General features: G+C 35.3%; 1 protein-coding gene across 4 annotated transcripts in view; it reads right to left on the bottom strand.

The window, feature by feature from the left end:
* Positions 1 to 25,311, bottom strand: part of LOC121368239 (vezatin-like) — a 77,888-nt gene extending 52,577 nt beyond the window's left edge. For all 4 annotated transcript variants that reach the window (XM_041492878.1, XM_041492879.1, XM_041492880.1 and 1 more), the window contains exons 1-3: positions 25,272 to 25,311; positions 16,843 to 16,959; positions 7,556 to 7,648 (exon numbers count right to left, since the gene is read on the bottom strand). In XM_041492878.1, the coding sequence (XP_041348812.1) occupies positions 7,556 to 7,648; positions 16,843 to 16,959; positions 25,272 to 25,307 (246 nt within the window). In that variant the 5' untranslated portion in view covers positions 25,308 to 25,311. The remainder of the gene's footprint in view (positions 1 to 7,555; positions 7,649 to 16,842; positions 16,960 to 25,271) is intronic.
* Positions 25,312 to 26,283: the final 972 nt, after the last annotated feature.

Genomic DNA, 26,283 nt, shown 5'->3' with positions numbered 1-26,283 from the left:
CATATGTTAAATATGCTGAATAGTGAAATCATAAATCAATCCACACGTTACTGCAAGACCTTTTTAAAAAAACAAGACACCACAAGATTCTTTTAACATTTTGTAATACATTCCATAACCAAGATATACATGGTATATTACATAATTACAATTATTATATTTTTCTTAGTAGCTTAAAGGTGTTTCAAACAATTTTTCTTTATATTTGTTAATAAATGTCAACTTAAGTTTGCAAATTTGCTCTGTTTTGATATCACATTTATAAAGAGATGTGTGAATATGACTTGGTAAAAATGTATACCAAATATTACCAAAGTTACATGTATAAGCAATTATAAACTTAACAAAGTTCAAAATGCCCTTGACATTACATTGGAGTCAGATGCATGGGTCCTGAGAGGTGTGTGTTTGAAAATGTCACTTACTGAACATTTTTACTAAATCTGAAAGCCATCCTTAAAAAGAATCACAAGCTAAAAAGCAATTGGACATACCGTATATCTTCGCCTATAAGTCGAATTTTTTTCACCCAAAAATTATTTTATAACTTGGGGGGTCGACTTATAAGAGGGTAAAAAAAATTCAACAAAAAATATTACTGTTTTGTGGATTATTTTACAAGTTTTATTGTTGAAGTATGCCATGTATTTATACTCAAATATGTTAATTTGACACATTTATTTTTTATAACCTTTTTTTTTTGGCATTAGAACGGTTTTGGTTATGCGAAAAGGCGTACGATCTCACTCACATGCCAAGACAACAGTCCACTTAGTTAAATTAACAATCATCACTAATAGTAAAAATGTAAACAATACTAACTACCTGTTGCCTGAGTTTATTTTGAAATCTGGTCACTGGCATTAATGGTTGTTCAAACAATGTTTTGGCGGTGATTAACTTCATGAATATTACTGAGCTTTCCCTTAAAATAGACTGATCTCTGCAGTTCACTATCTAGAGCAATAGGGACACACATCATTTGGTACAAAAACCAGTGTACTTTCCAGAGTTATCCTCCTTACATGTATTAATATGGCGGCAAAACGTGATACTTTCAGTTTTATCGTAGTGATCTGTTGTCAGTGTTTATAAATAAAGTTGTTGTCTGTGCACAAAACCATCAGTACAGTACTATACAGTAACAGTCAAACAGCTTTCACTCTCTACTAAGGGAATATTTCGTTTTGATGCTATGTAATAATGATAGTTTGATTGGAATAGTCTGATTATATTGCGATGTACAAAACGTGAAAACCGAAGTTTGTAAAATAATTTTCTTTTGTTCAAATATTATTGTTCTCATGTGCTGAAAATAAGAAATATTTCAATATTTATAAGTAGTTTTTCATGGGTCGACTTATAAACGGGTCAATAAAAAAATACGTTTTCAGGGCTTGAAATTAGGGACTCGACTTATAGCCGAGATCGACTTACAGGCGAAGATATACGGTACATTTAACAAACTTTCAAATAACCTTGACATTACAGTTATGCTGCTGAAAGACTCAGGGCCCCCGTTCCAGAAAGCGATCTTAGTGCCAAAATCACCTTAATATTGTTATACACTTAGGGTGATTTTAGGGCTAAAATCACTTTTTGGAATGGGGGTCCTGGTGAACAAACATGTATCAAATACGAAAGCCATTCATTAAAGGGACTATCTCGAGTTTGCTGCAATTGTAACATGTTTACGACTAACACAGCCTTTTCGACGACCAAAATTACATATTAAAGACATTTTCTTGTTTAGACTATTAATGTCTGTATATAAACAAGGTGTTTAATTGTTGTCATCTTAATGTTTGTAGTAGCCCAAACCAGGTTTTACCTTCCTTATATTTCTTACCTACAAATGAATATGAACAAAGTGAAAAAGTGACGTAGTAAAACATTAGAACACCATAACAAACACACTAATCTACACTCATTTTTGTACCTTATCTTTTTTTTTTATTTACTCGCAAAGCAAAAATGTTGCTAGCCACGTAAAATTGCAAGCTTAATAAATAGCTGGTAACAACCTTGCGGCAAGGTAGTAACTACCGCGTTTCGAGCTAGTATTTGGAACCTTTTTACAACCTTGCCGCAAGCTTGCGACGAGCTTCTTGCAACCTTGCCGCAAGCTTGTTGCATGCTTGCGACGAGCTTCCTGCAAGCTTATTCAGTTTAAGCTAGTATTTGGAACCTTTTTACAACCTTGCCGCAAGCTTGCGACGAGCTTCCCGCAAGCTTGTTGCAACCTTGCGACGAGCTTCCCGCAAGCTTATTCAGTTTAAGCTAGTATTTGGAACCTTTTTACAACCTTGCCGCAAGCTTGCGACGAGCTTGCGGGAAGCTTGTTGCAACCTTGCCGCAAGCTTGCGACGAGCTTCCCGCAAGCTTGTTCAGTTTAAGCTAGTATTTGGAACCTTTTTACAACCTTGGTTTTTAACTTTTACTCAAGTTCCACCATGCAAATTTAAACCATATATGTATTCCTAATGATCCTCTCATGGCCCTAGCCTGACCAAGTTTGTTATTTTTCGGGCAGATTTAAAATCAAGATCGCTGCCCTGGCCTCTGATTGACAGAGACATTTTTTTGCTTCTTTTCAAGGTCCACCAGGCAGGTTTCAATCAAACTTAGTCCAAATGATTCTCTCATGACTTACTTAGTGTTGTTATTTTTGTGGCCGATTCAAAGTCCAAGATGGCCACCCTGGCCTCTGATTGGCTCAGACATTTTCAACATCTTCTCAAATTCCACCAGGCTAATTTCAACCAAACATGGCCCATGTCATCCTCTCATGGCCATGCATATGTTGTTATTTTTGGGGCCAATTGAAAATCCAATTATTACAAGATGATTCTGTTTTAACCATATTGTATTATCATTCGTATGTATTAATTTTAATTTTGTTTTAATTATTATTGTAAATACAATCTAAATCTGTAACATGTATGTTTGGTTGTTTAGCCACTGTTCCCACTGAATTTGATAAATCATATGAGAAGTTATGAATTAAAAAAAAATAACCATGAAAATGATTTGGACTTAGTTTTTTCTCCACAAGTGTAGACATACTTTCACAGTTGAAGATATACATGCAGCAAGCTTACAAAAATGAAAACATGCTTGCGGGAAGCTTGCACAGTTGAAGATATGCATGCAGCAAGCTTGCAAAATGAAAACATGCTTGCGGGAAGCTTGCACAGTTGAAGATATGCTTGCAGCAAGCTAGCAAAAATGAAAACATGCTTGCGGGAAGCTTGCACAGTTGAAGATATGCATGCAGCAAGCTTGCGCATGCTTTCACAAATGAAAACATGCATGCGGCAAGCTTGCAGAAATACTGACTACCTTATGCGAGCTAAATGTTAGCTTGCAAATAGCTTGCATTGCTTGTACTACCTTGTAACAACCTTGTAACTACCTTGCAACAACCTAGCTGCAAGCATGCATTTTTGTTTGGGACATCACTACTCTTTTTGTTATGCATGATACCATCAACTATTTATACAACTCACAAATGTTATCATTAGGAAAAGCAATTTTAAAACTTAGGGCTTCCAGAATTTTTTATAAAATCCACTAGCCATGGGATCAGTGATTTAAAAAAATTACTAGCCATGATTACAAATTTACTAGCCCTACTTTACTTGAAGTTAATACAATTTTACAAAATAATAGTAAAAATCGTATGTCATCCAAAGAGGGCGATAGAGCTTAAAAAGACTAACATTGGGGTTTGGGGTAGGGGTAGGATATTCATATATACAAAATAGACTTAATTGCAACATTTGACCTTTTTTCACTAGCCGTCGGGCATGGCAATAGTAGTTATTTACTAGCCCAACAATGAATATCACTAGCCATGGGAGTGGGGCTACCATAATCTAGAAGCCCTGAAACTACAATTTTCATTAACATGTGCATAATCACGTACATGAGAATCGTTGGACAGTCTCATCCAATTGACCTCTCCCTATAGCGAGTTAACCTCAAACCCTCATTAGATACATGTATGTCACAACTGTTCTAGGTTAGACAAACTTTAGACAACAGGGACCAGTTTGAATAGGCAGAGAGCAAAATTAGCTGATCTGCTGGTTAAGTTTTTGCCTTAATTTGTTTAGATCTTATTACTGTTTTATTAAATAGCAAACTGGGGAGTAGAGTAGAATTAGGAAAGTGCAGACATTGAGCAGATGAAGGCAAACTAAGTATCTGGTATACATGATAGCAAGACCGATGATACCTTGTGCAGTTTATGCATGCATTGATGATATGCTAAATTCATAGAGATGGTATCATCAAGCAAATAATTCTGTGAGTGCTAGAATCTTCTACCTATACAAACATACAATGTACATGTATAGCAGCTGATATTTTCAGTTTGGTGGTTCATCTACCGGGGTAAAAACATTGGAGGTATGGTACTAAAGCCAATTACAAGAAAATTGATGCATCACCAGAGGGTTTGCTGGTGTTAGAAACAATGTAGACCCTATGCTCTTATCGGAAAATTGTGTAACAGCTTGCTATTATACCATTCATGACTAAAGTGGTACAAGGATCTCTTGGTAGATTGTTTACTTAATAAATTATTTACAGTCAACATAGTTTTTGCAGAATGTAGATTAAGACTAATGGTTTTTCATGGGTTATATTTAACTAGTTTGACTAAAGGTATATCATATCATAATTTAACCACAAAACAATTAAGTGGGCATAAGAATTTTAACTTAATATACATGTATTATGTCAGGAGTGTAACAATATACCACTATAATATTTAACTTGTTCAGTGATTAATTGTGGATGCTGTTTGTGGCGATATACTGAGCCAAAATTTTAGTCATTTGTTTAAAATGATCTATATTATTAATGAAACCAAAAAGATATGGTTAATCTTGTCAAACAAACTTGTTGAAGTAATGTCAAATTTTATTAAAAACTGGAGAAATTGGGGTGGGTTTTTTTCAAAAACGGCAATTTTGACATGGTTCAAAAGTGTTAAATATTTTATCCATAATATGTTGTTTACTTGGTTATCTTAGCTCTAAAAGCATAACCATAGCTTTTGTTTTCAAACAAATACAACCTTTTTAGTAGAAATGAAATACAGTCAAACTTCAATAACTCGATCTTGAAGGGGAAAAGGAAATAGTTTGAGTTTCAGGGAGTTCGAGTTTTCAAAATTAATATATAAGAGTTCAAATCTGAAACAGGAAGCAAATGATATAATGAACATTATCTTGCCTTCAAATACTAGAATTTCATTGGTTATTTAGCCTTGGACAAAACCCTTATAACCCACGTGGGCGGAGTCAAATCTTATACCTCGTACACCTGTAACATCGGACTGTTGTTATTGTATTAATGCACAATGCAAAATTTGTTACAAATGTAAATAAAACATGGCTGTCAAACGATTTGCGAACCACTCGGAAAATGAAATTGAAGAAAAGCGAGCATTTTAATGTGGCAAAGCATTGTAATATTAATACAGCTAATTCGGGATTTGAATGACGTCAGTATTCCAATGACTTTACTTTACATCTCCTTACAATAACACTAAACTGGGTACATGACGTTGTTACTTATTTTTTATTTTTTTTAACATTATTAATGCACTTGGATGTGTTTGAAGAAAATTTTGTAAATAAACAAGTTGGCAAGATAAATTTGTTGTAGAAGCATCACATGAGGTTTATGGATTTTTATACCTTCTTGTACCCCGAGCCTTCGGATACAGAGGTTATAAAATCCATAAACCCCTTGTGATGCTTCTACAACTTTTATTGATGTGTTTTGCAGATGTCAAAACATGGCGGAACGTAACTACAGTACTAATGAAACACTGAACGTCAAATAACATTCAGTACATTTGTTTTTCACAAAATTATTTTAAATTATTACATAATGAAAATATATCTGTATTCTTATTGGTCAAAAACTAGTCACATGATCTTCTGTAAATAGTGATATTACCCTAAGACGGTCTCACCGGTCCAATTAAATGTGATGTTGCTCTGGGAGATTTAACCAATGAAATAAAAATGAGATAAAATTCTATCGAATTAACGAGTAGGTAACGTAATGCAATGTCAACTGCTAATTCTAAAGTAAACAACCACAAACTTGTCACAAAATGCCTTGCTGTCCTTCAACAAAAAGATAACATCTTTATTCATACTGAGTTTCATTACACAAATATGACAAAGACAAGGTCAGTAATTGTCAAATTGTGTAAGGAATATCTTGCAAATTTAGAAACATTCATGATAAATCAAAATGCAGATGGAATCGGCACTTTAAGGATTTTATGTTACAAATAAAAAATGCATTTGGAGGTATTCGGTAACTGTTCAGTATAAATGTATGTTCAGATTGATCACATTTTGTGTTTGATTTTGCTATTAATATGATTTTGACACTCTTGCTGGTCAAAGTGTCTCTAATTTAACTTTTGTCTTGGTAATGTTTCAACTGTTTATTTCAGCACTCCTCTACTTGTCATACGACATCATAGGATTATGTGACGTCACTAAATCCCATCAGTTTTAATGCAATGCGGGAAATGGCAATATCATGTTTTATGGACCGAAGAAATTGATATTGACTCTGTTGGCCTCGGTCAATTATTTCAATTATTTGAATTATTTTAAATAGGAAAAATCATTAAAAAGCACTAATGCAAATCAGGAACTACACATGTAACATTTATGAAAAAAGAAACAGTGCTAATAATTATTACAAGCGCTCTTGAAGTGAACCAGACAGTCTGTAATTATGTATTACGTAGCAAGGCTCTCAGCCATGTGCGAACACCGACAACCAAACACAGGATCAGTTCATTCCGCTTAGTCAGCGATCTATCATTCTGTAATTCTTGACAGCCCAGACCCAAAAACAGGCGCACTTCGTCTGATTGATCAGACTGATAATTCATTCGTCTTTAAAATACTATCGGCATCGACAGTTTGATTAATCCACACACTTCACGTTTTAGAGGTGCATAATCTATTAAATCTTTATGGCGGGATCAAAGAATTAGGTTGAAAAATTGAATTTATCGATTATTCAAAGTTTGAGTTCCCGAAGGCCATTATATTGACTGAGCTAGATCCCTCCCCCAAAAGAAGAAGTGGTCACATATGAACTTTAACCAAACTTTAATTTGACCCAAATACTGACATACGTGTAGTCACATGCCCCATCCAACCCCACCCATCCTCCACTCTTACTCTCTCTCAAAGATGCATTAAAAATCTGGAAATCAGAATAAATTCAGAAGATTTTCATGTCAATTTAATATTTGATAACAACCTCACCAACAATTTATGACACCAATAGGTCAACAAGTTTGGCATGGTTAAAATTTAAGTGAGCTAACATTTTATGATGGCATGTGTGTGTGTGTGTGTGTGTGTGTGCATGAGTGTACATGTATGGGAGTATGCAAACTAAATAGCATTAGCTACCTGTACAGTTCAACAACAAAACACATTTAATATATACATGTACCTTTACCATATACATATAATGTGTATATAAGCATCCCACTCACCAACTTGTTAATATAATTTGACTTGAAAGGTAAAAGCGACAGAACTAGATGAAAGGACTTCATGCAGATTCCTCCAAACTGTATCCAAGCTTTCTAAAAAAAACACAAACAGAACATACATGTACAGGTAACACTATCATTCACCTAGTACATACAGTTGAGCACTGTTGTGTCGATCTTGTTTGGGTTGATATATCGTTTGCGTCGATATTACTGGCCGGTCCCAGCCAACTATCATGTTTTTTACTTGGTTGAGTCAATAAAATTAGTCTGTATTACATGTACGTTTGTGTCAATATATTTTGGGATCCAAACTTAGACATTTTTTTTTTTTTTTTTTAATTTTTTTAAAAGGTAGACATGAATTGTGCAATGTAAGATCAAAGCCATACCGGTATTGTGAGCACATAACAAAGACATTTGACTCTAAACAGATATTATTTGTACATGTACATGTAGTTACTGTAACATGCAGTTCACATGTAAGATGAACAAATGAAAAGTCTGTTTTGTTTAAGGTTTCCTTTGTGTAACGGCACCACTAGAGCACATTGATTAATTAATCATCGGCTATCGGATGTCAAATATTTGGTAATTCTGACTCAGTCATCAGAGGAAAACCGCTACATTTTTTTATTAGCAGCAAGGGATCTTTTATATGCACTTTCCCACAAACAGGAAAGCACATACAATGTACTACAACTTTTGACCAGTTGTTGTGCACTGTTTGGAATGAGAATGAACAAATGAAGTTAACTAAAACAATAAACACAGTCTTAAATAGTTTTATTGAACTTAAAAGAAAGTGTTTGTAAATTATTCAAATTTTATTATGTAAAATTTCTTGTGGATGTCAGTATATATGGTTTTCAAATAGGGACATTTTTTGTTTGTACTCTTTTTACGTATCTGACTCAAATGTTTGAGTTGATATATGTATAACTCAATCGTTTAATGTGGTCCACAAAATATTGATACAACAGTACTTGACTGACCATGCACCTGTACTTTCAATCATATTCAGTTTAAAAAAGCACATACTGTTAGCAATGTGAAGCCAGTTTAATTTATTCTAGCAAAACAAAATTCAACTGAATAAAAAGAAAATGCTGGAATGAAGAATGAAATTTACATTACCATGGACTCTTATAAAAGAAATTCCAATCACAATTAGCCTTTATTTAATGTGTTAAATTAATAATTATTTAGAAATACCACTGTGAAAACGTACCTGACAAAACGATCCTTCAAATAATTTATAAGAAACAAACAAAACATGAATTGAATAAACTTAAAGACAATGACAGGACTATTTAGCTTCACACATGATCATCTTTAAATATTTTACCATTCTTGCACTGCATATCCAATTGTGATAGGTAAAATTATTTCAATTACTTTTTATTTTCTTAAATTTGATCAGATGCATTATACCAGGGTGGGATGAAATGTTTTGAGCCTAACTATGATGGAGTGCTGCTAAAGCGATGAAACTTAGTAAGCATATAATTCAGCTTTACTGATAACTAACTAGCTATTTTGTTTGAAGTTCACAACATCTTTGGTGACTACAGCAGGACTTTGAAGTTCAGAGGTATCAACTTTTCATAAAAATTGAGAAAATATCAAGTACAGTAGGATCTCACCGACTCGAATGCCCAAACCTACCGGTATTCTTGAACCAAGAACAATGTCCCGATTTTTTTCTCTATTAAACCCTTTTATTTTAGTGCTGATTGGTCGAATACCCTGGGGTCAAACAGAAGCTTTTTCTCAAACCAGTTTATTGGTCTGAACAGTAAAATTAAACATATTCAGCTCGAACGACTAAGTCTATCCGAAAAAATCAAAAAAATCATTTACCGTATGTACATTTTTTTCATCGACCCTTTCACGTCAGTCACAAAGTAAGTTATTATAAATAAGGAAGTGAAATGAATTAATCCTAGATCATATGCCGGCTTATCATGTTGTTTATTTAGCACCTATCGGTAATTATCTTTCTAGTACAGACAACTGTACTACGATAATCGAAAGTAACACCAATCAGTTGGTGAGCCTAGGCAGGCCTCGTTGGTTTAATCGCTACTCTACGCATGAGCGTCAGCATATTTTGTTTTTAACTTGAAATACAGGAGAGATCAATGTAATGTAGTGATTGCAACAATAATAGGTAAAGGGCCTTCGCATGTGCTACGTGCACTTTCATTTTTTCTCAACGTTGTCAATATGTCGCAAAAGATTCTACAACATCAAAATAAAGAACGATTTTTTAAATTAATAAATATTTATAAATACAGACTACCAGTGGGTTTGTTATTTGTTTATTTAACGGTGATAAATAATAGTTACAAATATGTATCTCATCCGACATTTGATGGTGACTTTGTTACTCATGAGTCAATCGGACCATCTTGCCCAAGCCAGTTTTACGGAAATATGCGAGGTGTTCCGATTGGTTTTTGTGTTACAGTAGCACCCGACAACGGCCAAATGCATGGTTCGAACTACCCAATGGGTTGAACAGACTTTGATGTACCAACAGTTTTCGAGCCAATGAGATTCTACTGTATATGAATTTGAAAGAGCTAACTCCTACGCAAATCCATGCCGATATGGTCTGTACATTAGGAGATAGTGCTCCCTCATTTGCCACTGTGGAGGGGGAGAAAATGCATTGAAAATGAACTAAGGTCCGGCAGGCCTTCAACTGCATTCACACAGAAAAACATTAATCATGTACAACAAATGGTGATGGATGATAGACGATTGACTATTCGCTCTATAGCTACTGCCATTGGCATCTCCCATGAGTGAGTCGAGAACCTTCTAACCAAAGTACTTGGAATGTCAAAGGTTTCTGTTCGATGGGTACCACGCCTTTTGAACCCTGATCAAAAGCGCACCAGACTGACCATGTCTATGAAAAACTTAGCGCTTTTTGAAGCAGATCCAGCTGATTTCATTGAACGTTATTTGACTAAGGATGAGTGCTGGATCCATCACTTCGAGCCAGAGACCAAGAAACAGTCCATGCAGTGGAAACACACAGCGTTACCTCCTGCAAAGAAGTCAAAGGTCATTTCATTTGCTGGAAAAGTGATGGCCAAGGGGGTTGTGTTTGTAAACTACCTTTCAAAGGGCCAGATTATCAATGGGAAGTACTATGCCAACTTGCTAAAGCAGCTGCGTGAAGCTATCAAGAAGAAACGACCGGGGAAGTTGACAAAAGGTGTCATGTTCCAACAGGACAACACCCCTTCTCACATGTCTGTCATTGCAATAGCTACTGTCAATAACTGTGACTTCCCTGAGCTGGCATCCTTGGACTTCCATTTCTTTCCAAACATGAAGAAACAGCTGGCAAGCATTTTCATGCTGATGATGCAGTCAAAACTGCCGTTTAAGACCTTTTTTGAGGAATAAGAGGAAACCTTTTATAAAGCAGGAATCCAGGCACTGCAGCATCGCTGGCACAAATGTGTGGACCGGCAAGGGGACTACGTTGAAAAATAACTAGTAAAGAAACTCATTTCAAAAGTGCAGTATAGTTGGGCTCAAAACTTTTCATCCAACCCTCGTAGTATAGGCTCTGGGGAGTATAGTTAGCATACATGACTCTTTTAAAGAGTTAACTTAAATTTTACTGTTTTATATGCCAAGGTCTTCAGAAAATGTTTATGCAATAGACAATCTTCAAAATGGCCACCATCTGCCATCTTGAAAAACATAAAATGCTATATTTCTGTACCCAGATGAGCTACATGTACAAATGAGGGGTCTTTTTAGACTAATTTTGACACGACAAATCCATTGGAAATGTTATTTTTTAGTTTAAAGGTCATTCTGAGCTCAAATCCTAGATGGCTACCATCTGCCATCTTGAAAAACATAAAATGCTATATTTCTGCACCCAGATGAGTTACATGTACAAATGGAGGGTCTTTTCAGACTAAGTTTGACATCCATTGGAATGGTTATTTTTTAGTTTAAAGGTCATTCTGAGCCGAAAATCCAACATGGCTGCCATCTCGGGTTTAATGCAAACATGTCCAAACCAGACAAGAAGAGTCGAGCTATATACCACATGACCTATCCCGATCCGCCAAGTAAGACGATTCTGTATGATGTGACGTGTAAACTTGCAAGGGGCAATCGAAGAAAAAAAGATGCTCTTTGCAATCATCGTTGGTGATCATCCTGTCTATGTGCTGATGCTGGAGTTCAGCAAAATCGTGTCATTCATGGGACCCTTCCATATCCAAATGTCATTCATCTACGCCATCTATAAGAGGTTTAAGGGTCCGGTATCTATGTTGGTGGCAGCAGGTGTCATTGCGGACGGGTCTGTTGATCAAGTACTTCGTGGAAAACATTTCAAGCGTGGGGTACGTGGTCTGCGGCTTCATGGAGATGGTAGAGGTTCTTACCCAAAATATCCATGCAAAAAGAACCAGAAATTGGGCTGAGTTCAAGTCATCACTACGGCTTAAGGCTGGTTTATACTTCAGTACGATCTGTGATCGTATGAATTTCACCCGATATATATCATATTCAAAGGACTAGTTCATACTTCCGTTGAACCGTTAGGTTTGCGAATAGCCACGATTCTTACGATAAATATCGGAGAGGCATTTATACTTTTCAAGTGCATGCGATCGCCTATTTGCGTTTGGTACTTTCAAGATGGATGACGTCTTGCTCATACATTTTCTTCGGAGTGGTATATTCACCCACTTAACAGAACTAGACCATACAATGGGGAGTTCCATTCTCTAGTCCGGGACATGCGTATTTTACAAGATAAGCAAGTACACTTCAGATACTTATTATTAACCAGCATTATGAGTTTATTGCTGAAATTGGAGAGAAAGATCCGTATGTAATTTCAAAGCAATATAACTGTTTGATATATTTTCATGGCAGGAAAATATTTTATTAAAATATACTAGGTTTTTTCCTAAAATGTATAGGGCTATAAGTAGGTACATGTATATGTGGTAAATACTTTGCCATATCTGAATTAGTTCATTTGGAATGTATGTATGTATGTATGTATGTATGTATGTATGTATGTATGTTTGTATGTATGTATTTAAGAATTTACATTTTTTTTTTTTTTTTTTAAATTCTAATTTTACCCCAGGGATTCGAAATTGATTTTAAATTGACCGTTGTGATATACAAAATAAAACTGTTTTTCGGTCAGTCTTGTTTTAAATTTATTTGGCTAGTACTATGTTTTGTTTATCAGCCAAATACGATGTATTTGTTTGTTTTTTAAATTATTAGGAAAGGGATAACAACAAACCAACCGCTGAAAAGTGAACTGGTTTAGAGGCTTAGGCGGCTGGTAGTCGGGTGGAGACTAAGATATCCTTGAGATTTGGATTTTTTCTGTATGCAATAACCGGATGTGCTGTAATAGGGTTTTTCATAACAGTTTGCAGATTTAAAAACTCCTCCTTCATAAGTTTACCAATATCAACGCTACGTCGACTGTAAATTATTGGAAAAATTATTTTATCTTTTTACGGCTTTACCAGATTCAACGTTGATTCCAAACGGCTGTTTTGTCTGTAATGTATGAATCCAGAAGTCCTCTCGTTCAAGTCTCAAGAGGTCTGTTTCGTCTTCTGAACCAAGTATCAGGGGTTGTTCAATTGGAATTATTTCAAAATTTTCATGTAACGAATGGTCAGGTAGATTGAAGTGATTGGCGACAGGGGTGTCAACTTCATGCCGAATATCATACTTGTGACAAACTTCTCTAATTCTGCTCTAGTTTTGAATGGGTTGGGCTCACCATAAATAGTCTGAAAAGACCTCTCATTTGTACATGTAGCTCATCTGGGTGCAGAAATGTAGCATTTTATGTTTTTCAAGATGGCAGACGGCGGCCATTTTGAATTTTGGGCTCTGGCCGAGTTAGTCGTCACATTCTGGAGGTAAATAGGAGCTAATTTTTTTTCTAAAATGATTCAGGGAGTCAACTCAATCATGAAAAAAAAGGTAGGAGAAAAAATTGTCACGGACTCCAGAGATATGACCCTACTATTAGTTTGACATTGTAATTAAATCTTATGAAAACGTTATGCTCAGATATACAGGTCTTGATGGCTTGTAAACAAATAACCCATTTCCAGCAACACATTATTGGCGAGAGACCTTGCAAATGTGCATATTATATACCTTTAAATTTGCATACTATTATTACATGTGTTAATACACTAAATTATCACATGGGTTTATGACATGGATATCATGGGTAAGTTATAGGATAAAAATTAACGAATGTCTGTCAGTCTGTTTCTCTCTCCCTTTCTGTTTTGTTCTTCAGGAATACAACCTCAATAATCAAAATCATTTTTAAATTTAAAGCAGGGTGTTGGGGGGATCACTCAAAAACCATCCATGCCAGATTGCCGTAAATTATATTTGTAGTGAGCTAAAAATACCAGCAAAGACTATTATATGCAGTTTTTCACCAACTTCACATACCAAAGCATTTTATATACTAGTTGTTCAGTTTGACTGGTTCCCAAAGTGGTAATTTGGTTTGGTTTGGTCATTTGTACAATAAAAACCATTCTAGCAAAGTTAGCGAAAACGATTGGCCGAACTTACTCTTGATTCAAGAGCTCTACAACTGACCAATATACATAGATCCAAGGACAAGTTCCTGATTAATAGTGCACTGCTGAAGACAAAATGCAAACACACCATTTTTTTTATGTTACATACATGTGTCAATGCAGTGACATGGTCCTACTTTGATAAATTATTTCTTTTTTAATTAATTTATGTTTTAAAAATGTCCCATTTAATCGATCTGTAAGAGCATACATGTAGTTTTTCCATACAAGAAGAAACTATTGTGACTGTACACTATGTTCAACCGCATGAAACAGCACACCTACACTTACATGTAAAATCATTATAAAAGAGATACTTTGTAAACGTTGACATCTTAACTCCATATTGCGCATGTGCTTTGACAATTTTATCAGCATTTTTACATATACACGTAAATGATATGGCCCAAATGGCGTGAATATGTATTCTTCGTGTCTTTGTTGACAGTTATCTCATCTTAATTAAGGTTAAATATTCAACAATCCTGACTAGCATTATCATAGGTACCAGAAAAAAAAGAAAAAAAAAAAGAGTCAAGTTTGTTTTATTTAACGACGCCACTAGAGCACATTGATTTTTTATCTTATCATCGGCTATTGGAGGTCAAACATATGGTCATTCTGACACTGTGTTTTAGAGGAAACCCGCTGTCGCCACATAGGCTACTCTTTTACGACAGGCAGCAAGGGATCTTTTATTTGCACTTCCCACAGGCAGGATAGCACAAACCATGGCCTTCGTTGAACCAGTTATGGATCACTGGTCGTTGCAAGCGGTTTACACCTACCCATGCATTGAGCCTTGCGGTGCACTCACTCAGGGTTTGGAGTCAGTATCTGGATTAAAAATCCCATGCCTCAACTGGGATCCGAACCCAGTACCTACCAGCCTAAAGACCGATGGCCTAACCACGATGCCACCGAGGCCGGTCGTAGCAGAAATAAGTCATAAAATACACATGATGTGACTATATATATAACTGTGTAAACTATCAGTCATAGGTACTAGAAGTAAATCCTAACCACAACCATAATGGACCACACAAAACCGTACAAATCCACAGGAAACTGTAGTAGCTTACATATTGTGAACCATCAGGTTGTGTTTGTGGTCCGGGTATACATCTTTCCAACACATAAGTCTTATATTTCTCTTTAAGTAAAACATAAATTTTGCTCTTAATATTTTTTATAGTAAAAATAACTATGTATCTGCACCTATATGTATGTATGTATACATACATACATACATATATGGAAGCTTCGATAGCTCAGAGCGTATCGTGGTTAGTCTTGCAATTTGCGGGCGAATCGGTGCCATAGGTTCGAGTCCCAGCAACGGCATGGGACAATTTGTGAGGCCAGAAAGGATTTAATTATCCCCTGAGCCAGTGCGTTAATATCTATGTATGTAATAGTCAACCTCGACATACATACAATATATAGATATTCATACATCAATACATACATACATACATACATATATTTATTACCTCAGCAGGCAATCATAACGGGGAAAATAAAAATCATAATTCATTGGTTTAACGTACACTACATACATGTACTATTGGACGATTTGACACCAACAAACCAATCACCTTGTCGGTACTAGTTTGCATTTACGTCTTTCTGGTTTCAGTGTTTAACTTGTAATAAAATGGTAGTTTAATGCAATTCATTATAGATATTTTTTTTAACAGAATATATAGAACATTGGGTTTTGAAAATTATCTGTGAACCGTGAATAAAATACAAAGATAAAGCAATACCCAGACGAGTAAAGTTGTTTACGTCGTTTCTATATACATGGATGTGTAGCCGATGTAGGCTTAAAAAAAAAACCGCAAGTAGCTGGGGTAATAAATAGAATAACAAACTTGGTACTAGTTATTATCAAATTTATGTCCCTCATGAAATTATTCACTCAGGACATAAATTTGTTAATAACTGGTAACTCGTTTATTATTCTTTATATATATCTATATCTATCTATCTATCTATATCTACATACATATATACATACACACACATATACATGTCTTGCAATTTGCGGCTGATTCGGTGCCACAAGTTCGAGTCCCAGCAACGGCATGGGACAATTTGTGAGGCCAGAAAGGAGTTAATTATCCCCTGCGCCAGTGCGTTAATATCTATATATGTAACAGTCAACCTCGACATATATACAATATATAGATATTCATACATCAATACATACATACATCAGCGTTCGAGATTAACGGTATCCCGATATCCCAGGGATACCAGAATTTAATTTTGGATACCAGACTTCAAGAACCCAGTATCCCACCGGAATACCATATAATACTAAATTCTCAGGCGGGATACCAGATTTTGAAATGTTCGTATCCAACTGGGATACCGCCCAAAAATTTTAATCTCGAACACTGATACATACATACATACACATATACAAGTTTGTAATAAATCTGCTTGTTAATACTGATTTGTTTAATATAAAATTATTAAATAATTTGTTTTTAATATCATTAATAAATTTGAGTTAACACTAAAACATTTATTATATTTTTTTAAATTAAAATATTCTTTTGGTCGATTCTGGAATTTTACTGAAAGAAATTGAGTTTCCATCAAAGGTTTACATGTACCATATGAAACACACAAACAACCTACATCTTCCCTCTCAGTTTGATTCATGGAATCTATGGCATCTGGAGATCGTTTTTGCAAAGCTTCAACTGCATCATCTTCATGTCCTATGGATTTTAGAAAATCATGGAGGGGAGAATTCTGGAAAAGGAAATATTCATGTAGTAAATATTTAAATTTCTCAAGATAAATAAAAAGGAATATTTTATCTTTTGAATACTTCAGTTTATCTAAAATGTCACAATGACTCACACGCATATCAACGGATATGTAGACAACTTGAACACAAAACTGCAATCACAGTATTAAATCAACTGGAGATCGACAGAGGCACAGAAAGAAAGAATGAATAAATGAATGTTAAGGACATGCTACCATGAAAATATGTGTGTATTGGCTATTAGGTGTCAAACAATGGATTGATGATCAACATCAATATAAAAATTTACAAGCTGCACAGAGCGCGGGGGGGGGGGGGATTGGGGGGGCTATATTTTTTTTAATACATGTAGCAGCATATGGGCAAAAATGCTGACATTGTTAACTTTTCAAAAAATACGATTCAGCAACAGTTCTCTCGAACGCACTGACTTAATGATTTATTTTTTCCCCAGTGTTTCTGCAGAAAAAGTACAGATGATTCAGAAGATCTATGGTTATCATAAACATTTTCGAAGTTCTGACCTGAAAAAGGTCAGAAAAACTTAATTTTTTCAAAGTTGCTAACACGATTCCTAAATGCCAATAACAAAATTTAAATTGACCAGAACAAGTCAAATTGAATGACAATGAACATTTAAAAATTACTTTTCGTTAGTAGTTATAGCTATTTAAATATAATTATTGTTATTATGACATAAGTTTAGTGAAATTGTATTGAGAATTATTTATAATTAGAAACAAAATATGTTACTTTCTACATTTGTGGGGTTTTTTTAAATATATTTTCTGTTTTATAACAAGCACTTCAATGAGGCTGCAGGAAAAACAATTGATCACTAGATTAGTTTCAACATGTGTATAAACCTGATTTCGCCAAGACAAAAGAGTTTATATATATATATACATGTCTGTCTGTATTGATGCTTGTGATTCAATGTGAAATGCTATCATTTGCGTACATATATCTGTCCAGAAATAGTGTTACGTCGAGTCAGGGTTATTTAATTTTAGTGAAATAGATATCTTTAGACTCAGTAACTTCTAAGCCTTGAATGTATTTGCAGTTCATGAAAACATTTATTTTCTATACTTTTACACAGAGGCAATAATATATTAATAAAGAAATTCTAAATAGTGCAAAAGTCAATGAAATTATGAAACGTATTGTTAAATTTGTTATAGTACTCTCGAGTTTGGAGATTAACACATTTCACAATCTTACATTATGCCTCAACGAAATGTTACAATGAAAAATGATGTATGTGCTAATAATACGTCGGTTACTAACTGGGGGTGTTACATCAGTTACCAACAAATTTTAATTATTGGTGTGCCTACTTAGATTATTATGTTGTCCATATGGTGTACCCATGACACAACTAAGAGAATATAAAAAAATATTATGTGTGGTAGAACTGTAGGAGGGCAATATTAAAAATATGCTTCAAAAGGTAACGCAATAAGGTCATGCTATAAGTTTAAGTTTTTATTAATAAAAATCTATTCCAAATTTATTAATTTGTGTTTTTATGGAAATTACCATTAAGATCTTAGAAACAAAATGCAATACTTAGGTTTATAATATTCATCCAATTTAATGACATTTTTTATTAATAAGGGTCCTTTTCTTGGGAGCAAATAGCACAAATTAAAGATGGCCGCCAGCTCACATGACACAGTTTTGATACAAAACCTGAGTATTTTATGGTTTATTGATTATTAACAAATAATTCTATGTGAAAAATATAGGCATAACAGGAATTTAGTTTTTCACTCCTAATTAAGGGATCATTTTTCGTGGAATTGCCCTGCTATAAATGTTACAACCAAACATGTATACCTTATTAAATATGTGTTAAAGTAGCTTTTGATACTACATTTATTCTGCTGCGAGTTATAACTCTAAAGAGAAAAGATCTAGCAGATACACATATGTAATTGTTTTTAAGGTACGGTAATAAACAAAATATATTACACAACCACTTGTTCGAAAATATGTGTGCAGATGTCTGAAAATCAGATTATGTGATTTAAATATACAATGGAACTATTGTGAATAGTGTCACTTTGCACTGTGCTAATATAAATCGGTGTCCTTTGGTTTGCTATAAATATGCAAGAGTTGAAAATATAAACCTGAAATGTAAAACAACACAAAACAACTTTGAATAATGTTATATATTCAACCTGTTTCAAATACGTGATTAAAGGGTTTCGTTTGTTTCAGTTTGCACAAATTGCATGTCTTTGCATGCATTTGAGATACCACCCATTTTACTTTACAGACCAGTCGTGTCGGGCCACGATGCCTAACGGCCCTGGGGAAACCCCTGTTTGTTACTACTGGTCATTATCGACTTCTGCCTACCAGATGCACGTGCATGCTGTGTGACACATGGCTTCCCCATGGCCTATATGTGTTAGTATCGTCTTGGTATGTATTATGACGTGATATGTATTTTGTTGCGCTATCTTTAGATAGCAATTGTGCGTCATCAAAGAGAAGCTATGACGTCAAATGCAGAAATTTGTGTTGATGGAAGTATTTTTTATTGATAAGAATAATGCAATGTTTTCAATTTGCCAGTTTGCGGTAAGTATAAACAATTAAAAATGCCATGTAATTTAAAGTACTATTTTCCATAAGGCACTTTACTTACCTGCTGCACGAAACATTGTCATCTGCTACTATTGAAATAAACACAAGGCAATTAGATCACCTCTACGTCAATCTATTTTTATGGATGTCCGAATGAGTGCCCTGTCATTATTTTATATATGCACTGCATACGATTATATTGGGTCAGGATTAAACGATTTACTTGTAGTTAATTGTTATTAGGACTGCATTTGAATGAACTCATGAAGGGGTAATTCCTACTTGTTAAATAGTCATTACAAGTTACTGTTTGTATCTGGTTCCACTAAAACAGTGAACTATTAACTATCATTATCAAATTCCGTACCCAATAATTCTATTAAACGAAATTAAGTGAATTACTATTTTAATGGCACTGCTAAGATATGCATTTAAATTGCGTTAACTGCAATAATATTTACCAGCTAGGCTTCAATGTGATACCAGTAGTTATCAATCGGCTACCTTACTTTTGGTTTAAATAATATTCATTTTTGTCACATATACTGCCTTGTAAATCCAAAAATACTGTTTTGTAAATAGTTGTGTCTTTAAAGCCGTCTAAAGTCGAGACATGAAAATAGAAACATGTTTTCATCCTGCACTGGTGAAAAACACTTCCGACCTGATTGAAACGACATTTACGACTGGAGACGTCGTTATCGAGGGATCCGTTATCACGAGACATTTGGAGCACAGCATAACACATATATATAAGTCGTTGACATTTAAAATAATTAACGTTTGAGTATAAAACAGACAAGTAAAGACACACAGTGACTCGACAATGATCTCGTTTTAATACATAAATAAAACCTGGCTCTAAATGGGAAATTCAAGTTAAGGGAGATAAAAAGGTTAGAATATTACATGTAAGCTAAAACTAAAAATCTCACTATATACTGAATTTAATGTTTATATTTTAATGATATATATACATTAGGTTATATGTCTCTGTATATAATAACAAGAAGTAAAGTAAAGTAAAGTTTGTTTTATTCAATGACGCCACTAGAGCACATTGATTTTTTATCTTATCATCGGCTATTGGACATCAAACATATGGTCATTCTGACAGTCTAGCTCTCTTACAGTTAGACATCTTCATAAATCAAGGCTACTATTCGTTCCTCGTATTCAGCCTTGATACATGTAGTCAAGATTACTCATATCCACTACTAGCGCCCTCTATTGGAAGAAAATTTGTAACACCGATTATGTCCCTTACACGATGACATCGCTGACCAATCACAGCATCGGTAACATGTGACAATCTTGAAAGCAATATCAAAAATTAACCGCCAGACGCTGACATCTTTGTTTACAATAACAAGGGAATCTATAAGGAGCCTTGCGATTCGTTGCAATCAGATCTCATCGCATCCAATGAAATATAAGCATTTTGTGGCACGATTTCTTGACATGTATCAAGGCTGAATACAAGGAGCGAATATTAGCCGATTTATGAAGATGACAGTTAGAGTACTCGGGCTAGCAATGACCTAGCCTGAGTACTCTGACTGTAAGAGAGCTAGACGGACATTTGGACATATATACGCTCTCATTACAGTCAGAGACCAAGCTATGTATTTTTTTGGCAATTCCTGACAACCAAAAAGTTGGCAAAGATTTCCACTCTAATATCACAACAATCCTATGTTTGATATTAAATACGAAAAGAGTTCCGTATTTTCCCCACTACTACAAACAACGTAGTGCTAGGCCTGGATTTGAACTCAAACATTATGTTGGTTTTATAGAACAAATTGTTTTAAAAGATATTTTATATAACTATCGCTAACCCTAACCCTAAACTAATTCTAACAAATATTTCTTTAAAATCGTTATGGGGAAAATAAGGAACTCATGCCTTAAATACTTTTACATCGATCATTTTTGAGTTAATTGATACAAAAAAAATCCATATATTAATCACTAATACACACACTACATAAAGAAATCTGACAGCACCCACATTCAGCTAAGCTTCGGCAAACTCTGGACAGCAGAATTCTAAGTTCGCCGACCTATATCGTGGCGTAGGGGATCACGTGATCTACGTCATGAAATAGGTCACCGAGCTTTGTAATTCTTGTGACGGAGTGTCACGAAGCGTAGCTGAATGTGGGTGTGTACTATGTGTATTAGTGATTAATATGTGGATTTTTTTTATTCAATCAACTCGAAAATGATCGATGTAAAGGTATTTAAAGTCAAACATAGGATTGTTGTGATATTAGAGCGGAAATCTTTGCCAATTTTTTGGTTGTCAGGAAAAAAAATACATAGCTTGGTCTCCGACTGTAATGAGAGCGTATTTATGTCCAAATGTCCGTCTAGCTCTCTTACAGACAGAGTACTCGGGCTAGCAATGACCATGCCGTCCATGGATGATCATGGTCCTGGATGATGGTAGCGACGAGCAAGCAAAGGGCCGCTACTCTAAACGCATTTTTCCGTTTTGACAAAATCGCGTCTCAGATTACATGCATTTTTCTCCAGCCTTACGTACATTAACGACTGGGGTAATCATGGGAAGTGTGCCGAATATGTAAACTAGGGTGATGAATGTATTAAATCACGTGACTCTGCCATTTTAGTGTGAAGTAGATATTGACGATTTTTTTTTTACAAATATTGATAAACACTTTAAAGGCATTTAAACTTCCAGACGCAATTTCATATGTTTATAATATGATGGGAAATACTTTTAACAAATGATATTCACCAGTGACATATTTTAAAACAACCGTATTCATAGTTTGTTTATTTATAAAACGTTGGTACCGAGTAGTTATGGTGACCGGAAAAATACCTTGCAAGGGACATAACTTCTCTGGAATACCTTGCAAGGGACATAACTTATCTGGACGTACACGCCACTAATGGTAGTTGTGTTTCTTGATAATAGCTGTATACTTCCGTAAATGATATATAAATAACGTGGGAGACGTTCAATAAAGCTTTTATAAGTTTAATTAATACCAAATTAGTTTGTTTTTGAAGAATAAATCACATTGAAAAAATATTGAGCCAATGAGGACCAAAACTTTTTTGTATAATGTTCAACAGAAATAAAAATAATATAATATACAGCCATTAGCCAAACGTTTTCAGTGATACAGTTGTAGAACACAATTGCACACTTTGGTTCAAAATGTACTCCTTTTTTTTTCTCTCTCTCTCTTTCGCCCATTTTTTGTTTTTGGTTTTTTTTGGGGGGGGGGGGGGGGGGGGGGGGGGGGGGGGGGGGGGGTCTTTGGAACACCGAGTGTGAACAAAAGAAATTGTAGATTTTTTTACATAAATTAAAATCCAATATAGTAATTGGCCAAAAATTTCAATATTAGTAAAAAAAATTGCATTTGTATACATACACTAACAAATTATTGAGTGACGGTCACTGTGTGGCAAAAACATGTTGCATAGTGTTTCAGAAATTGATATGTAATACACCAACATGGCCAAATGTATGTCTTTTATCATACCGTACTCCTTGATCGTGAGATACTCGTATGATTTTTGGTAACAGACTGATATGAACATTTTGATATTGATCATGAGGGATTCACTGCAAATTTCTCAAGCAACTAATAATTAAACAACATACTTCTATATTCATGATTAGCTTGTATTATTTTGTTTGTCATTGTTATACCTGCACTTGTATGTATTTTGCAAAATATAAATTGGTGCTTTTCAAACAAACTATTTAAGATACGAACATCAGGAATATAATCATCATATTTAATGTTCAAGACAAAAAGTTTAACATATTATTTAAAATGACAAAACAATTGTTCATACATACAACTAGCAAAACTGTGATTCTTGTTTCATTTCTGTTTACTACTAAAAACATGCTTGTTTTATTTAGGTATTGAAACTATTTCCTCGTTCCAGCCAGTGCACCACAACTGGTATATTAAAGGCTGTGTATGTGCTATCCTGTCTGTTGGAAAGTGCATATAAAAGATCCCTTGTTGCTAATGGAAACACATGTAGCAGGTTTCCTCTCTAAGACTATATGTCAAAATTACCACGTCTGAAATCTAATAGCCGATGATTAATAAATCAGTGTGCTCTTGTGGTGTCGTTAACCAAAACAAACTTTAAACTTTGAAACCATTTTTATTTGTTCATCCTGTAATGTTGTCTTAAGTCATAATAACTACGACTTTAAAATAATTCTGATATCAAAACTCGATTCATAATCTTGTAACATGATGCTTTCACAATCAACTGCTGCTTGTAAACGGTCTTTCAGCAAACTGAACCAGCTAAAAACAAAGCAAAGAAATAGAATGTCTCAGAAAACTCTTCAGTCTCTGCTGTGCATTATGCTTCTTGGCCCTGAAATAGAAAGTTTTGATCCAGAAGAAAGTATTCAACACTAGATTGAGTGTGCAAAATGTATACACCATGTAAATGGACACAGTCTTCCTACTGTGAATTCCTGTGGTGGCCATGTGGAAGAGTTGTTGGAACTTGATTAATTATTTTTGACCTTTGGATAAATTTGATGACATGGTTTATATTCTTGTGTGTTTTATGCTCTTGCTTGTCTGGCCTAAAATGAAAGTTACAACATGATTTAATTGTTTGTTTCATTTTACTGTTATATTTGTAAATTTGTAATGTTACAAATTATATAAAAATTCCAGTTATAATTGATTAGGAATTTGGGCTAATGCTTTCTCCTGGTGGGCTAGTGGTTTTTGCAAACCCACTAGCCCTGTGGCTAGTGACCTTTCAAAACATTTGTCATATTCGGTCTTGTTTAATGCATGTTTTGTGTGTGTGTGTGTGTGTGTGTGTGTGTGTGAATAGCTATATATAAATTACTGTGTGCAACCGAATTGCAAATGCATGTACTGTTGGTGATGCGAAAGTCTTTCAGCTCAATAAATACATACATAAATGTTTGATTTGTCCCATAGTATGGTTTCACATTACGTAGACATATATACCAATAAATAAACAGTTTAGTAAATTTGTATGAGTATTAGTAAATTTTATCACCAATTATTTATATATCCTTAGTAGAAATAATATATATAATTTGATTATTAATATGTAGCAACACTATAAGAAGTTTTAACTTTTCGACATTTCACATACACAATTTTGGCAGACGGGTCACATGTTTGACAGGGAGCTAAAAATACAGGGAGTGACTAAACATATTGAAATTGTGAGGATAGTTTGATGAGATAACAAATAAAATTATCATATTTTTTTGTTTTTGTTATACTGCTTCGTTTTAGTGTGATAAGGTGAAGACGCGTTTTTGCCAAAACCTTGAAATTAGCCTATGCAATACCTGTGAAATCGTCATTTTTCCGACTATAAAAAAAGAGGTTTTTCTATGAAAAATTAAAACTTTTTGTTTATTTTCCTTCTAATTAGGTCTATTTGCTTCAGTTTACATAAAAAAAAGTTTTTAAAAAAGTATTAAAAAAAATGCTTGCTCTATGCTAATGATGGAGTCGGACCGGTATGAATTTACTACCTACCAATCAACCACTCAACACCGGATCCCCTCTAAACCAGATAAAGGGTAGCTATAGTACTCACAGAAGGAATGCAAGCATGATTACACAAACTAATTTTACGAAAATCAGCTTAATCTGACAATAGTCGAATAACATACTTCAAATAATACACTTTCGTCTGAATCATCCGCCATTGTACACAGGATAGTCTCGATAAAAATTAAGTCTTCAAATGATGTAAGGGAAATAACTCTATTTGTACAAGACATGTTATGGTAGGAACAACGGACCACTCAGAGTTACTTGAGCTATGAGGAAAGACGTGTCTGTCTGCGCTCTCGAGCTGCCCGCCCCCCCCCCCCCCCCACACACACACACCTGGGGTAGGCCTTTTAGCCAGTTACGGGGTTTTGAAGGAGTCACGTACACTGGGTCACGGCCGACCGGAGGAGGTGGGGGGGGGGGGGGGGAGGGTACGAGCACGGACTGGCGGCTTCACCTTGTCTGGCTGGCTGGCTGGCTGGCTGGCTTGTGTTGCTGACTGCGAAGCGGAAGGCAACAACACAAGCCAGCCAGCTAGCCAGACAAGGTGAAGCCGCCAGTCCGTGCTCGTACCCCCCCCCCCCCCTCCTCCTCCAGTCCATCAGGAAGCTGAATGGTGTCTCCAAGTTAGGAAGATCAAGCCAGCCTTTCGGCACTGCGTGCAGGGGGACACTCAGGACCCGAAAAAGCTGATGGGGAAATTTTTCAACCAGGCCTGGCAACAGTTGACTGATGGAAGTCACTTCGAACTCCACACCATCAGAACGGATTCTGGACATTCTGGACTCATCTTGACCTTACGACGCAACGACCTCTACCGCCAAGCGATCCTGCTGCGGGAAATGGATAGCCAGACCATCCATAGGATCTGCAAGTCAGTCGTCGGTGCCGTCTATGGTCAAGTCATCCCTGCACTCGTGCAACGGAAGGACGAGATCCCGAACTTGTCAACCACGCCCCTCATCGCCTCTCCGTAGGCGCCAACCGTTCCAAGGGCTTAGTCGGACGTTAAAAGTTATGGCCGGCATTCAAAATTTTATGTTTGTGTTTTTGATAAACAGTCCGGCGCAGCCTATTTTGGCAGCCGTCTAAATTACTCAAATCACCTTAAAACCTTTTCGGTCGAGC

Source organism: Gigantopelta aegis, chromosome 3 (assembly GCF_016097555.1).
Source record: "Gigantopelta aegis isolate Gae_Host chromosome 3, Gae_host_genome, whole genome shotgun sequence".
In the NCBI taxonomy this organism is placed as follows: domain Eukaryota; kingdom Metazoa; phylum Mollusca; class Gastropoda; order Neomphalida; family Peltospiridae; genus Gigantopelta; species Gigantopelta aegis.
This window is presented reverse-complemented; position numbering and strand designations above follow the sequence as displayed.